Source organism: Trichomycterus rosablanca, chromosome 8, assembly GCF_030014385.1.
Source record: "Trichomycterus rosablanca isolate fTriRos1 chromosome 8, fTriRos1.hap1, whole genome shotgun sequence".
NCBI classification, from domain to species: Eukaryota; Metazoa; Chordata; class Actinopteri; order Siluriformes; family Trichomycteridae; genus Trichomycterus; species Trichomycterus rosablanca.
Window position 1 is genome coordinate 29,399,638 of NC_085995.1, and position 16,340 is coordinate 29,415,977.

Genomic DNA, 16,340 nt, shown 5'->3' on the forward strand with positions numbered 1-16,340 from the left:
TCTGTCTTTAAACGTCAAAGTAGGGGGTCGATTTGCCTTTTTTATACTTGTGTGTATAGTGGTTGTATGGTGGGTATATGGTGTTTTTAAGTGCCAGTGCTTCCAGGAATTTAAGCAGTTTTTGGGGGGTACTGTCATCTTTTGGCATGAATAGAGGATGTGTTTGATAGAAGTTCTTGATCCACAGAGGGGGCAAGTGGGGGCCTGGTCAGATGCAAATTAAAAGAATGATGTATTAAAAGAGAACTTTCAGGACCTTGCTTTTGAAGTTTGGCCTAGATACTGGGTTCTTAGTAAACAAGGCTTATCCCAGTCAGGATGGAACTAGACCTTCTAATCAGGTTCTTAATAAGCTTATACACTGATCTGCCCTTACCATGCACAAATAAGTTAAATCAGAGGAAAGTATTACTGACAACATAGAAGCTACTCTTGTAACACTGATTTAAGACATATTTGATCCTTAATACTTAGTCTCACCTTAACTCACCTTAACTCACCAACGTAAACATCTACTTTTTAGACCACAAATGTCTCCCACTGACCATGTACATGAAAAAATAAAGCACTATGCAAATCATTACAGTGCTTTTCTTTTCACCACAAGGAATCTCTGGCACGCAATGGCACTGGAGGAATGTGGGCACTCTAGGATATTTGTTCACTAGACCGCTACAGCATGAAGCATGCAACGCAAGTGATGCAGAACCTCCAGAGCAGTGTAAAAACATGAAACATCAGCTACACTGGAACAATGGAAGATGAATTATGAATCTGTGTTTCCTTGCCTAAATTATCTAAAAATTCTACAGCAGCAGCTCACAGTGGAATAAAAGCATAAACACTAAACAAAATACTAATGTAACATGACTCAGACACAAATCTGACTTGGTTTAGAGTATTTTTTGTTTGTTTTACCATTTTAATGAGCATTATATAAGTAATATAACCTGTAAAAACAGGTTTTAAATGGCATTGTACACATTCAGTAAACAACTAGTATTATTAGTATTAGGGCTGGCACCAAAGCGATATTGGCCCAAATCACTGGATCAGATATCGGAAGGAAAAAAATGTGTAATCCGATCCAACTGTTGCTTAATGTAAATAACACTTAATGTAAATAAGGCCATTGTTTGTGTGTAAAGCAAATAACACACGAAGATACGTTCCAACAGAGTGCCGCTTATTGCCAGCTCACTTTGCAACTGCCGTAACAAGCTGAAGAATCATGAACATGTGCCACTGATCTAAAACTCATCTGCAACAGCCATTCAGAAATGAAAACACACTGATCTACTTCAACTTTTTGCATTATAAAAATCATCTACTACTGCCAAATCATCTAAAAAAAAAAACTGTTTAAACACAATAAAAATCGCTTTATAAACAATAAATCGCTCACCGATCTTGTCCTGGCTTGGAGATCTCTCACATCCTCAATGATTAATCCATTAGTGTTATGAAATAAAACAAACTACACTGTTCCCTGTTTAGCCACAGATGTCCTCTTCAAAATCCAGCAGAGTTTAATTGGGTATCGGCAGATACTCAATTTGCAGTATCCGTATCGGACATTAAAAAGTGGTATCAAGCCAGCCCTAATTAGTATGAGGGTTCTTCAAAAAGTTTCCGCACTTTTTAAACTCTATTTATTAAATAATCCCTTTTCTACATAGTCACCTTCCCATGCATTTTTCCAGCACCATACCAACTTTTTAATGCCATCAGCAAAAAATTTTTTTGGTTTAGTGCGTAGCCACTGATGGCACCGCTGCTTTCACATCATCATCACATGAAAATCTTCTTCCTCTTAAAGCTTCTTTGAGTGGTCCAAAAAGGTGGAAATCAGATGCCGCTCAATCTGTACTAAAAGCTCTCTCTCAGTCTCTCAGACACGACCAATTACTACTCCTCCTCCTACCCTCACCGTTTCCAACGAATATATAAAAATGCGGAAACTTTTTGAAAATCCTTAGTACATTCAAATGAACTCATTGTTTACATTTGGGCTGCAACAACTAATCCTGTTGTCTGGTCAAGGCACTGCGATAAGTGCCAAAAAATACAGAAACAAAGCTTGGTCCTAGGTACCAGCCGACATGTCCTTTGACCAATACTTCGAACGTCAACACAGTGGGCAGAAATTAAGTACTGTATATCTAAAACTGGGAATATTTAGAATAGGGAAATATACTAGGAAACAAATAAGCAAGACGTTTATTATGATGTTTAAGCCAGAGGGATGACTTGATTTGTATTACTCTCATACGTCACTTAGAACACTTAGAACCTTACTTAACTGCTTAAAGAAGTTTAACTGAGATTGCAAGAAAGCATTAGAAATGCATTAGAGATCTCAGTTGCTAAGAATAGCAGTTCAGAAAAAAGACCAGCTGATATTACCACAGCAAGCGCAGTGCTGAAGCCTTTTAGAATAGCTGAAGGTGTAATCTTATTTGCACAATGCACTATTAATTATCCTCTCCTAAACAGATTTAGAGGAGGATGTTTTCTCCCACTGATGGTGCTCACTGAGGAATGGAGTCATGGCTCAAACAGCAAGTCCATGTTTTCATTTAAAATCCACTTGTATGTAAACTATTGTGTCTTTTTGGCATGTAATGGAATGCCATTTTTTGTTTTACTGTTTACAGACAAAAATATGCTTTGTCTGTGTGGTAAAATTACGTTAGTTATTACATTGAACATGTATCGAGGGTAAGCTGTACATTTTTTCAGCTCACAGTAAAGTCAGCAAAGCACTAACACTGTTTATAAAGCAAGCCACACTGGTGATCAACTTACTGACTTACTTTCTTTGATATTCCCACAGACACAAGTTGATGTGTAGAGAAAACAGACAGAGCCAGGAATTGGAATGGACTATTAGCAGACCATAGTCAAATAAGCTTCCTTTACCCGCTAAACCAACCTTATTTTGCATCTGATTTCAATAATCAAATGTATTTAACCTCATTCAGCTGTGCATTGGATTGGCCTTTATTTACTCTGAAAATGGTCAGTGCATTGGCAATATATCACTAGATGACAATTCCTGTGGTAAAATGTGGATTTATTTAGCATTAAATAATATAAATACACAGCCTTAATATGTATTCATTCTTACAGTACTGAAACCAGCCTATAAGAGGATCTGTGTCTGATTACAGAAACAAGCCTCTTTACGACATGCATTTAAAACAACTGAAGTTAAATCTTACCCTCGTATCAGTAAAGAATGTGTTAGTTTTGTTGTCCCATTTAGCATTTTGTATATATTACTTGTTCTTTGTTTCTTTGGGTAAACTATCAGTTTGGTTTTCACTAAAGGTAGAATCTCATATACAGTGGTACCTTGTATCTCAACGTCCCCTAAACTCAACATTTTTAAAACATGATGCCCTTCGTCAAGAACTTTGTACCTTTAATCTCAACGTGTGTGTGACTGTCGCTGTGCTCAGCGCTCGGCTTGAGCGGTGCGATAAAACATCACCAAAGTGCGAAAAATGAGACGAATCTGCATTTGTGTGGAATAACCGTCAAATTCACACCGAAAGCGTCCACATGTATCTGTGTTTAGCTGGATTTTTCTCCTGTTTCACTTTTAAACTTGTGTTATAGCTCAGAGTGCTGAGAAATTGTAAGAAACAGATTTTCTGAGTGTAAAAAAAAGTGGATTAAAAGAATGACATAGAAACACTAAACATCTCTTAATTATTATTGCTCATAAGTTCATTCCACTCATTTCCTCGTTCGTTGTTTTAGTACAGTAAGTCACGTTAAGTTTTGTGCACCGGCACACTCCATAGGAAATAACAGCACAGCCAGCACCAAAGCTGTTGTGCCGCTTCTCATGTTAATTCCCCCTTTGTGGTGGTCCTGGGAGTCTCTCAGTCCTGACCATTGAAGAACAGCATGAAAGGGGGCTAACAAAGCATGCAGAGAAACAGATGGACTGCAGGCAGTAATTGTAGAACTACAAAGCGCTTCTATATGGTAAGTGGAGCTGATAAAATAGACAGTGAGTGTAGAAACAAGGATGTGGTTTTAATGTTATGGCTGATCGGTGTATAGAGCACATTTACATTAAAATAAAAACTAGCTTTTAAAGATATGCTGGAATGTGTGTTGAGTATGGCCTCAGTGAAAATATTTCTTTAACACAGCAATTCCCAAACCGTACAATAGAAATATGTTTGGAATGTAATATTATGTTACTGACACGGCCTCACTATCCAGTTACAAAAGCCTGTAATACAATGCAGTTCATTTAGCAATACACCTAATCCATTCATTTTGAGTGCTCATCAATCAGTACTCCTAAAAATTACAATAAAACCTTTACAAGTTTCACATGTTTCTGATGTAACACACATTCAAGGAAACCACAGGATTGCACAGATGTGTTTTGACAAACGACTGTGTGTTTAAAACCAGATCAGCAATGTAATCTTCATCATCTCGTGCAGAATCAGAGTTCCGCATAGTTCACTAACAGAACATTATGTCATAAATTGTATGCTTTATCTTGTTAAACAGAGGAAGCTTCAGGTTTCAAGCTCATGTACTGTGTCATTATGTCATGTTTTATCACCTTACACAATATGTGCAGTGTTTTTTTAGTCTGAAAATGCAAGTTAACATTTCACAACAAAATCAAGATCAAATCAAGTCTGTCAACCAGACAAACACATCGTGGGTTTGTAACCTGTCAGAGAGAAACAACCCTAATAAATAAAACAATTCAAGACTATTTAATCCAGCCTCCAGACTAACTGTGAAACAAACATGATGCCATAATTTTGTAGAATATACTTAGAACTAGGCATTACTATATGAAATCAAAACATTGTCAAAACACTGATATAGTTATGACACCATTATGGATCAACTAGCAAGGCAGCTCTGCTGTTGGTCAACAATGCAAATTTGACCATATAGGAACTCGCAGTTGCTTATTATGATACACTCATTATGCCAAATGAACAACTATACTCATTTTAAAAAGGGTCAAAAAGTATATTACATTGGGAGCCCAGGTGGCGCAGCGGGATATTCCGCTAGCACACCAGCGCCTAGATTCTGAACACCCCGGTTCGATTGGCAGTGCCGATGGCCAATTTAGCTTGTCTGCTGCAGACACTAATTGGCCACCGAGTCTGCTGGGTGGGGTGACCGGACTAAGTGGGTGGGGTCTTCAAACGCTGTGTAAGGACCCTGGTTAGCAGATAGAGGCGCCTGTGCAGAAAGCATGGGTAAAAAGACGGAGTCCGCTAGAACTGTGCACGGGTCGGAGGAGGCGTGAGCAGCAACATTCCCCTTCTCGAATGCAATCAGAAATCCCCAGCAGTGAAAGACAGACTGACTACGCTAAATCGAGAGAAAAGGGGGAGAAAATGCATAAATAAATAAGAAAGAAAAGTACATTACAGTGGAAGCTCAATTTAACGGAGCTCCATTAAACGGATTTTGAATTTAACAAAATCTGGAAAACCACATTTCCAGTCCGGTTGTTTAAAATTCTTGCAAGAAGCGTACCAAGACCAGTAGTTCAGTAATTGTCTACTAGCAGACGCACGTCTCTCCATTTGCATGAGTGAGAGGCATTATTTTGTTAGTAGGCTCACTTCGTTCTCGCCTTTTTCTCTGTTTTATGCTTCATTTTTGCAAGTTTTAGTGCTTAGTTATGTGCCAGCACTGCTCCAGTAGCCACCAGGAGTGCTTTAGACTCCCCACTAAACAATCAAGGCAAAAAAAAAAAACATCTCCTACACCACACAAGGTTAATGGAATGTCTCACCAGTAGTACAGTACAACAATTTTATTATCTATTGACAGGTTTTACATTACATATTTACATATCTACTTACGTAGTTTATTTTACTGTTTATAATATGTACAGGTTTAGCACTTTTGTGGACCTTAGCACTGTATTTTCGTATATTTTTGCACCCCCTGGAATAAAAACCTGTCACTGTTTTGGACAATCGCATTTTACAGACCAGTGCACCCCCTTTTTAGTCCGTAAAATCAAGGTTCTACTGTATTTATAAATGGGGAACTAGTGACCTCTCTGCCATCCTTCTATTCACCACAATCAAAGCTGTGGTCAGATAATCTGTATATAAAGCTGAGCCAAGTCAGTGGGTCCATCAATAAAACTACTTCCTTTAGGCCATATTCTTTACATTCAAAATCAAACTTTATAAAGCTTGTGGCTTCACTTATGGTTAATTAGTAAATGATTAATGGTTATGGGCAAATGCTTATGCTTTAAATTAACCCAATAATGCGATAATGAAACACTAAAAACCTTGTCCATAATGGGATTGCCTCAAAAATCGCAGAGCTGAAAATAAATAAATAAATATCACTAGCATGTGTAATAAATACATTAACCACCACTGTGATTGAAGTGATTCTGGTCAAATACAAATTATTGCAACAGGACAATTACCCAAATACAAGTTTTCCAAAAATGGTCCAAAAAGTACATAAACCTTTTTGGCATGTACAAAAACTAAAAGAATCTGATCTATACCCAACAATGGGAAAAAAATTGGGGATATGCAGGAGGAAAACCTCTTTTTTTTAAAAAACAAACCACTTTTGTTTTCAGTGAGGTACTTAAACCTTCCCTGTGCATTTCCCTTTCCTGCATAAAACAGGAAAGACTCTATCCGGAGACAAAGCTCGTCACAGGCTTCAGACCAACCTTAAACCAAAACATTGTCCCTTGACGCCAGTGGATATATTTAAACTAAGGAAGATGCCACTATCATTACATGTTCACATACTCCTCGGCCCTCAGGCTCCTTCAGGTCTGAAGACAAGGTGCCAGACAAAGTTCCTGTTTATTGAGCCCTCTTCACTATGGCTGTACCACACATACAATAATAGCATCAGTTACTTTAATTACTTTCAAGAAAGTTTTAATCATAATATACACCGATCAATCATAACATTAAAACCACCTCCTTGTTTCTACACTCACTGTCCATTTTATCAGCTCCACTTACCATATAGAAGCACTTTGTAGTTCTACACAGACTGTAGTCCATCTGTGTCTCTGCATGCTTTGTTAGCCCCCTTTCATGCTGTTCTTCAATGGTCAAAACCCCTACAGCACCACCACAGAGCAGGTATTATTTGGGTGGTGGATCATTCTCAGCACTGCAGTAACACTGACATGGTGGTGGTGTGTTAGTGTGTGTTGTGCTGGTATGAGTGGATAAGACAGCAATGCTGATGGAGTTTTTAAACACCTCACTGTCACTGCTGGACTGAGAATAGTCCACCAACCAAAAATATATCCACCCAACAGCGCCTCATGGGCAGCGTCCTGTGACCACTGATGAATGTCTAGAAGATGACCAACTCAAACAGCAGCAATAGATGAGCGATCGTCTCTGACTTTACATCTACAAGGTGGACCAACTAGGTAGGAGTGTCTAATAGAGTGGACACGGTATTTAAAAACTCCAGCAGCGCTGCTGTATCCGATCCACTCATACCAGCACAACACACACTAACACACCACCACCATGTCACTGTCACTGCAGTGCTGAGAATGATCCACCACCTAAATGATACCTACTCTGTGGGGGTCCTGACCATTAAAGAACAGGGTGAAAGCAGGCTAAAACAGTATGTAAAGAAACAGATGGACTACAGTCAGTAATTGTAGAACTACAAAGTGCTTTTATATGGTAAGTGGAGCTGATAAAATGTACAGTGATTGTAGAAACAAGGAGGTGGTTTTAATGTTATGATCAGTGTATACGTCTGTTATCAATAATCACTGACATCTGTAATGTACACTATAAAAGACTGCCCAAACCTTCCAAAAGCATCAAAACCTCTTTACTTCACTGCCCTATGAAGCAAACAGCCTTCTGCCATTTTCCAAAATGCCTGAGCAATCCAATTCATTTCTTCTGGATTAGAGGCTTTAAAACTCTTAAATCCACAAGCCATCACCAGGCTGTGTCAATGCCAGCTGCAGAGTCTGCTCTGCCATAAGGAAGCTGCCAGCTCTGTTAGGCAAATAGCCTGTACATATTAGCCGTGTCTCACTAAACTGACTGATTACATCATGCATCTCAAAAGCACTTTCCACACGGGAGCCGAAATGTTGCTGTAGCAACAAATTCACCATTCAGTTCATTTGAAGAACTCAGCAGCTCTTGTGTTGAGAGGGCGATCTGATTCAGGAGCAGCGGTACAGACGAACAGTTAGAACTGCTGAATTCATGCCAAGTCTGAGCTTAAGTTCTGTAGTGTTACTGATTTCAACTTTTCAGTGATTAGTAAAAGCTGATGCTGGATAGTATGACATGTGTGCTGTGCTGCTTAAACATTCCTAAATAAATATTACACAGATTGTAGTCTGCTACTGGTTAATGCAAGGACAGATCATTTAAACCAGTTATTGCAATCAGTTGGCTCTTATTTTCCGCAAACAATCAAAAAGATTTTATATTATCCATGTGCAACATTAATCTACACTTTATGTCCACCTATTATCTGATGTGGAGGAACACCAACAGCCTGCACAAAACCCGGACTTCATGTTGATTGCAATCCAGGCCTTCTTGTTAATGCTGACTATCAGAAAGAAATTAGATAGATAGATAGATAGATAGATAGATAGATAGATAGATAGATAGATAGATAGATAGATAGATAGATAGATAGATAGATAGATAGATAGATAGATAGATAGATAGATAGATAGATAGGCAGACAGACAGAACTCAATACAGGTACAAGGCAACGAAATGCAGTTAGCATCTACCAGAAATGCAAATAACTTCTTCAGCAATTTCAGCTACAGTAGCTCGCCTGTTGGATCGGACCACACGGGCCAGCCTTCGCTCCCCACGTGCATCAATGAGCCTTGGCCTCCCATGACCCCGTCACCGGTTTACCACTGCTTTTTCCTTGGACCACTTTTGATCTGACCCAGTCGTCTAGCCATCACAATTTGGCCCTCGTCAAACTCGCTCAAATCCTTACGCTTGTCCATTTTTCCTGCCTCTAACACATCAACTTTGAGGATAAAATGTTCACTTGCTGCCTAATATATCCCACCCACTAACAGGTGCTGTGATGAAGAGATAATCACCTGTCAATGGTCATAATGTTATGCCTGGTTGGTGTATATATGACAGTGAATTGCAGGTACAAATGATCAATAATAAATAATAGGTCCAGTGTGTAGTCCTGGGTGTTGGTGGTATACCCTTGAACATACATTAGGAAATCAAAGGAAAGTTTTTTGGTATTTAATCCAGTGAAAACATGCCTGATTATTGAGTTGCTTGAAAAAATATGCCAATAAAATGACAATGAAAATCTACATGATTAATCCTAACCTGTCCGAGACATGTATTAAGACAAAAACATAATTTATTTGAATTGTGTTCTCCCCGTGTCCGCGTGGGTTTCCTCCGGGTGCTCCGGTTTCCTCCCACAGTCCAAAGACATGCAAGTGAGGTTTGTTTGTTTGTTTATTAGGATTTTAACGTCGTGTTTTACACTTCGGTTACATTCATGACAGGAACGATAGTTACTCATTACACAAGGTTCTTCAGTTCACAAGGTTATATTGAACACAGTCATGGACAATTTAGTGTCTCCAATTCACCTCACTTGCATGTCTTTGGACAGTGGGAGGAAACCGGAGCACCCGGAGTAAACCCACGCAGACACGGGGAGATGCAAGCGAGGTGAACTGGAGGCACTAAATTGTCCATGACTGTGTTCGATATAACCTTGTGAACTGATGAATCTTGTGTAATGAGTAACTACCGTTCCTGTCATGAATGTAACCAAAGAGTGTAAAACATGACGTTAAAATCCTAATAAACAAACAAACATTTGAATTGCGTACCATAATTTAACCAGTTTAATCTATAGATGTGTTCTTACAATTAATATAAAATATTTACATTAAATAAGCCTTCCCTGTTACCACGACTGTCCTGTAATTGGTATTGATCAGGCTGCTTATTGTTGTCTGTGTCAGTGAACCACCGATCTTTCACAGTCAATGTAACCAGAGACAATTACACTTGAAAATCATAGTAGATGGATCAACCTGAAAATGTTAAAGGAAAGGCAATTGACATGGCTCTAGTATATGTGCTATAGATGGGTAAAGGGGGATGGGAGGCTTTTTGCTGCTGAATGCATCTCAAGTGGCACTTTATTTAATGATTGCAAAGAGTATTTGGCTAGTGTTTGCCATTTTCTGATTTCTTCCGTGTTCACATATTTAATACACCTTATTGTTCCAGGTTTCCTAAAAAATAAATACTATAAAACAAAGACAACCTAAATAAACTCAAAATACATGACATTTTAATTACATTTGTATTCACTGAGAGCAACGTTATCCAACTGGCCCTGTGTAATTGTCATTTTATCCATTTTAACACCTAACCAAATTTAAATAAGTGGATTTAATCAGACTGCACACATCCAGGCTTGGTTCCTGCCAGACCTTTTCAGCACTGTGAAGGAAGCAAGCAGTACACTATGCACCTATCTAAAGAAAATCTGTAATAGATAAGAAAAAAAGCTACTGAAATACATCAGTCTGAAATAGACTCACAAGGCTCTGGGCCTTCAGCAAATCACAATGAGATTTATTGCCTCATACTGGTAAATCTTAGTAAAGGTAAATCGTTCCTGAACCTGCCAGCCTACCAAAAATCCTCCAAGAGTGCATTGACTCATAAACAAAATGAAATGACTTATTTACAAAAGAACCAAAACTAATACTGCATGACTGGCATGATTTAAATAATGTCGTTTTCATGGTTCCACTATTAGAAGGAAACAATATTCATGGTATAATCCTCATGACCCTTAAGCTCTTTGGGATAAGGGTTTTTGGAAGATATTAAACCATTTGTTGTGACAAATATGCAAAAACAGAACAAATCTGACTGATACAAATACTTAACAAGGCACTATCTTAAAAGATGCACAACGTCTCAAATAATCTATGCACTCAAGAGCTAGGCAAATATTATTTAAATAGCCTTTTAGAAGCCTGATTAAAGATAATCTCTGGCTGATACTGCCAGACAGCAGTTACTGTGGAGGTTAAAAAGTAGCCATTTCCAACACTGCTGATAGAAATGCAACACTACTAATGACTTATATACTGTAGTTCTAAACTGGTCGGCCAGTAAGCACTGCAGATCAGACAGCAGCACCATAGCAAAGAAACTGGGCTATTGTGCTGTAGGTGTAACCTATCTTCACAGGTTCTGTTGTCAATAATAAATGCACTATTAAAAGCACTAATAATGACTGATATAATGCTGGTCTGGTTAAACGAAAGCCACTGCAAGCCACTAATTAGATGTGTCATACAGTTAATAACTCGCAGCCCAATTAAATGTGTAAAAATATGCACAGTGAGGTCTGTTTTTACTGCATGAATGAATACCATTGCCAGTTGTCACCAAGCTATTGCGTATTCGCTGATAAAAAGTACCAACCATGATGTATAAGGTTCTGAATCAGTCAAATTGCAAACTACGCTAGAGAAAAGCTACAGTAAATTATGACCACCCTTTTCAACAAAGCAAACTTTAAAGCTATATTCTATTCTGTCTGCATGAAAATCTCAAGATCAGCAGTTTATGAAATTCTCTAACAGATAAAGTCACAACCATGCCACAGTATGATGACGTTCTATGTAAATATTAACTAAAGCTTTTGACCTGTATGACTGGTATGATCATATGCATTGCACTGATGCCACATGACTGGCTATAAGTATTGGCTGATCTTAGTTTCAAACAGGTCATATTATGCTGAGCTATTTATCATATACATTTACATTTACATTTTCATCATTTAGCAGACGCTCTATCCAAAGCGACTTACAGTAGTGACAGTATACAGTGTGAGCAATTGAGGGTTAAGGGTCTTTCTCAAGGGCCCAACAGCAGCAACCTGGCAGTGGTGGGGCTTGAACCAGCGACCTTCTGGTTACTAGTCCAGTACCTTAACCGCTAGGCTACAACTGCCCCTAGGCTACAATATACCCACTGCCACAAACTAATGTAATGGTTTTAAATTGGGAGCATGTACTCCAACGCATAATATTTTATGGTATGCCATTCATTCAATGACACAGTGATCACATAATGTTATGCATATATGCAGTGCATGTCTTATTTGATGTAAATATTAACTAAAGCTTTTGACCTGTATGATTGCTATGATCATATGCATTGCACTGTTGCCACATGACTGGCTATAAGTATTGGCTGATCTTAGATTCAATCTATGTTCATAAGTGCATTATTCCTTTTCTTATTATACATATAAAATACACTGTACTTTTACTACCAAACAGGGCACATTATGCTGAGCTATTTATCAAATACCCACTGCCACAAACTAATGTAATGGTTTTAAATTGGGAGCACGTACTCCAACGCATAATAATTTTATGGTATGCCACATTCATTCAATTACACAGTGATCACATAACGTTATGCATATATGCAGTGCAGGTCTTAATGTGACAATTCCAAAAGGATGTACACTCCTCCTGACAAGCAATCCACATAGGTGCAGCAGTTTAATTCAAATCCGATTATGTTTGTTTATTTGTTTATTAGGATTTTAACGTCATGTTTTACACTTCGGTTACATACATGACAGGAACGGTAGTTACTCATTACACAAGGTTAATCAGTTCACAAGGTTATATTGAACACAGTCTTGGACAATTTAGTATCTCCAATTCACCTCACTTGCATGTCTTTGGACTGTGGGAGGAAACCGGAGCACCCGAAGGAAACCCACGTGGACACGGGGAGAACATGCAAACTCCGCACAGAAAGGACCCGGACCGCCCAGCCTGGGGATCGAACCCAGGACCTTCTTGCCGTGAGGCGACAGTGCCACCCAATCCAATTATGTGCATGTTAAGTGGGCTTCACTGCACTGAAAGATAATGTTGCCAGTGTTTCAGTCACTCAGTATGCGAACTGAACATGCAGATGACACAAATACACAATTAAAGAATGCATTTGTGTCATTTGCATTTCTAGTAGGTGTTTAGTGTGCATTTGCATAAGCTGCACATTTGCACATACAGTGCAGTGCAACATATTAATATATGACCATACAAACAATGCTTGTATTTATGTATTAATTAAAAATATAAAGAAAAATATAGATTGTTTATCTATTGTATGTTTAACATAATGCATTTGTAGGCTGCGTTTATAACCATCACAATGCATGCATTTTAAACGAACAATACAAATGCATTGTATATAAAACCCCACAGATAATATCATGCTTATCAGTGATCCCGACCTGTTGCGTCCTGTCTGCCGGGTTCAGCATCACCGCCTGCCGAAAGCTGTTGTCCACGTAGGACGCCATTGTTTTCTATGGAATAGCGGGTGAAATTTCCAGCCTCTGGAAGTGTGTGGAAAACAGAGCGGTGTGTGTGTGTCTCAGCCCGGCCCCGTGCGGAGGTTTGTTTCCCGGGCTAAACGGCCTGCTGCGCCCCCGGGGCCTCGCCGCTTTGCCTGGATCGATCCGATACAACTGGCTGGTCCGATCAAGCCTGGAGCAGCAGATCTCTCTGCTCGGCTTTGACGTCTGATTTGGGGTGTGAAATGTGTCCCCCGCGTCCCGGTGCGCTTATTTTCCTGCACAAAGCATGTCTCAGTTGCATTTCTCTCACAACACCGATCTCAAGACTGTCCGGTTCAGCGACGCCTAACTAAATCCACCCGGTGCTTCTCTTCTATCCGATTGAGTCAAATCTTTAAAGTCCGCGATGATACATTTTAATTGAGGGTTGTTAGAAAGTGACAGACTGTTGTGTTTCCCACCACCATGGTGACCGGTCGCTTACCGGGAGCGCGCATAACACAGCCGAGAACGCGCATTATGGGCGAGACCCGGGCAGCACGAAAACCGACAATGAAAAGCAGCCGGCTGAGCTCTGTCGCCATCCACTGAGTCTAATAAATAACTGCAGGAGATTTTCCTGGCGTATCACATGCTCTTATTTACTCGATTTTACTTTTCGCTACTGGATTCATAAAGATTAGAATCGGGCTAGGCGCAAGGCAGGAACGCCGGCGGCAGGGTCCCATCCCATCTTACACGATTATAAACAGACAGACAGACAGATAGACAGACAGACAGACAGACAGACAGACAGATAGATAGACACACAAAACGATAGATAGATAGACAGACACAAAACGATAGATGATAGACAGACAGACAGACAGACAGACAGACAGACAGACAGACAGACAGATAGATAGATAGATAGACAGACACAAAACGATAGATGATAGACAGACAGACAGACAGACAGACAGACAGACAGATAGATAGACAGACAGACAGACAGACAGACAGACAGATAGATAGATAGATAGACAGACAGATAGACACACAAAACGATAGATAGACAGACACAAAACGATAGATGATAGACAGACAGACAAATAGATAGACAGGTAGACAGATAGACAGACAGATAGATAGATAGATAGATAGATAGATAGATAGATAGATAGATAGATAGATAGATAGACAGACAGACAGACAGACAGACAGATAGATAGACAGATAGATAGATAGATAGACAGACAGACAGACAGATAGACACACAAAACGATAGATAGATAGATAGACAGACACAAAACGATAGATGATAGACAGACAGACAAATAGATAGACAGGTAGACAGATAGACAGACAGATAGATAGATAGATAGATAGATAGATAGATAGATAGATAGATAGATAAATAGATAGATAGATAGATAGACAGACAGACAGACAGACAGACAGACAGACAGACAGATAGATAGAGTCTGCTCATCCCCTTCCTCTGTACAGTCTCTGTGTTGGCCCTCCAAACCAGACTGCTGTCAAGCTAGACACACTTATTTAACACACTTATTTAACACACATGGGCATTTTTGAAATGCCAACCCCCCTTTGAGAGGTGTAAGAAAATCAGAGTACCTGGAGAAAACTTAAGCATCAACATACCAACGTTGTTAAAGTTGGAAAGTTAGCCATTTGCAATGTTGTAACAAGCATGAAGACCCAAACAGAAGAGAGGACGTTCTGAAGAAACGCTGTCTATATGATAGACAGAAGTCGGAATCGACTTGATGGCACCTAATTTAATGGTTGTAGTTAGAAAGCCAAAATAAATCAATTTCAGTGGTTGTCGTAACCTTGTTGTGCAACATTATACAGAACCCATCCAACAACAATTTTTGCATAGCACTGTAAAAACCACAAAGGTCAGTGGGTAGGACTGTCGCCTCACAGCAAGAAGGTGAATTGGAGATATAAAATTGTCCATGACTGTGTTTGACATTAAACTTGTGAACTGATGAATCTTGTGTTATTAGTAACTACCTTTTCTGTCATGAATGTAACCAAAGTGTGTAAAACATGACATTAAAATCCTAATGAATAAATAAATAATAAAAACCATAATATTTGTGTCTAACTTTTTTACCTGCAATGTTCTACGATTTGTCACACATACATAAGAGCAAGGTAGAAGTGTTCTATCCTTCCAACTATAAAACAGGTGAATAAATAAATGCAACAAATCATTTGTGGTGGGGTACTACACAATTTTAATTGACAATCCCATATCATTACTGGTTAACATTAAGTTATAGCTATGTAGAGATTGTGAGCCTAAGTTGTTTGTACATAACTATAATTAAATGTCTAACCTTTCAATAAAGGTAATATAATGTTATCTAATAACATTACAAGTCTACATTATGAGCTACTGTTACATTTAATAGCTGTGTTTCAAGCTAGTTTAAAGCCTTGACATTTTTACTGACAACAGTATAATTTTTTATCAGCTTATTAAAAGAACTTCTCCAGAATGTTCCAAACAGATAAACATAAAGTTAAAGGTCATACAGTAAAGGTTGTCAGAACCTAATATGCTGGTCATGCTAGTCATTATGTTATCCTGCATTATGTAATCCTGGTTATTTAGTTCATAATATATTACAATATCTGTGGCTCTCAGTTGGCACAGAGACAAACAAGCTAGTTTACCTGTACTGAGGTCTTGAGCTCTTGAGTTTGAATCTCAGCTCTGCTAAAGGCATGTCTTTGAAGGCTGGCCGACTGGGTTGGCACCTACAAAGACATGACTGGCTAAATCTGAGGGAGGAAGGTAGGGTGGGCTGAAGGGATTCCTCATTGCTGCTGCAATAGACTGGTCTGATTGATAGTGACTGCACAGACATAGAGATTATTGTACATCAGTGTGTGACTCT

The 16,340-nt window shown here is 38.9% G+C and overlaps 1 protein-coding gene across 6 annotated transcripts in view; it reads right to left on the reverse strand.

Moving 5' to 3' along the window:
• Positions 1–13,858, reverse strand: part of rapgef2b (Rap guanine nucleotide exchange factor 2b) — a 189,654-nt gene extending 175,796 nt beyond the window's left edge. For all 6 annotated transcript variants that reach the window (XM_063000661.1, XM_063000660.1, XM_063000659.1 and 3 more), the window contains exon 1: positions 13,360–13,858. In XM_063000661.1, the coding sequence (XP_062856731.1) occupies positions 13,360–13,428 (69 nt within the window). In that variant the 5' untranslated portion in view covers positions 13,429–13,858. The remainder of the gene's footprint in view (positions 1–13,359) is intronic.
• Between the last annotated feature and the right edge of the window lie 2,482 nt (positions 13,859–16,340).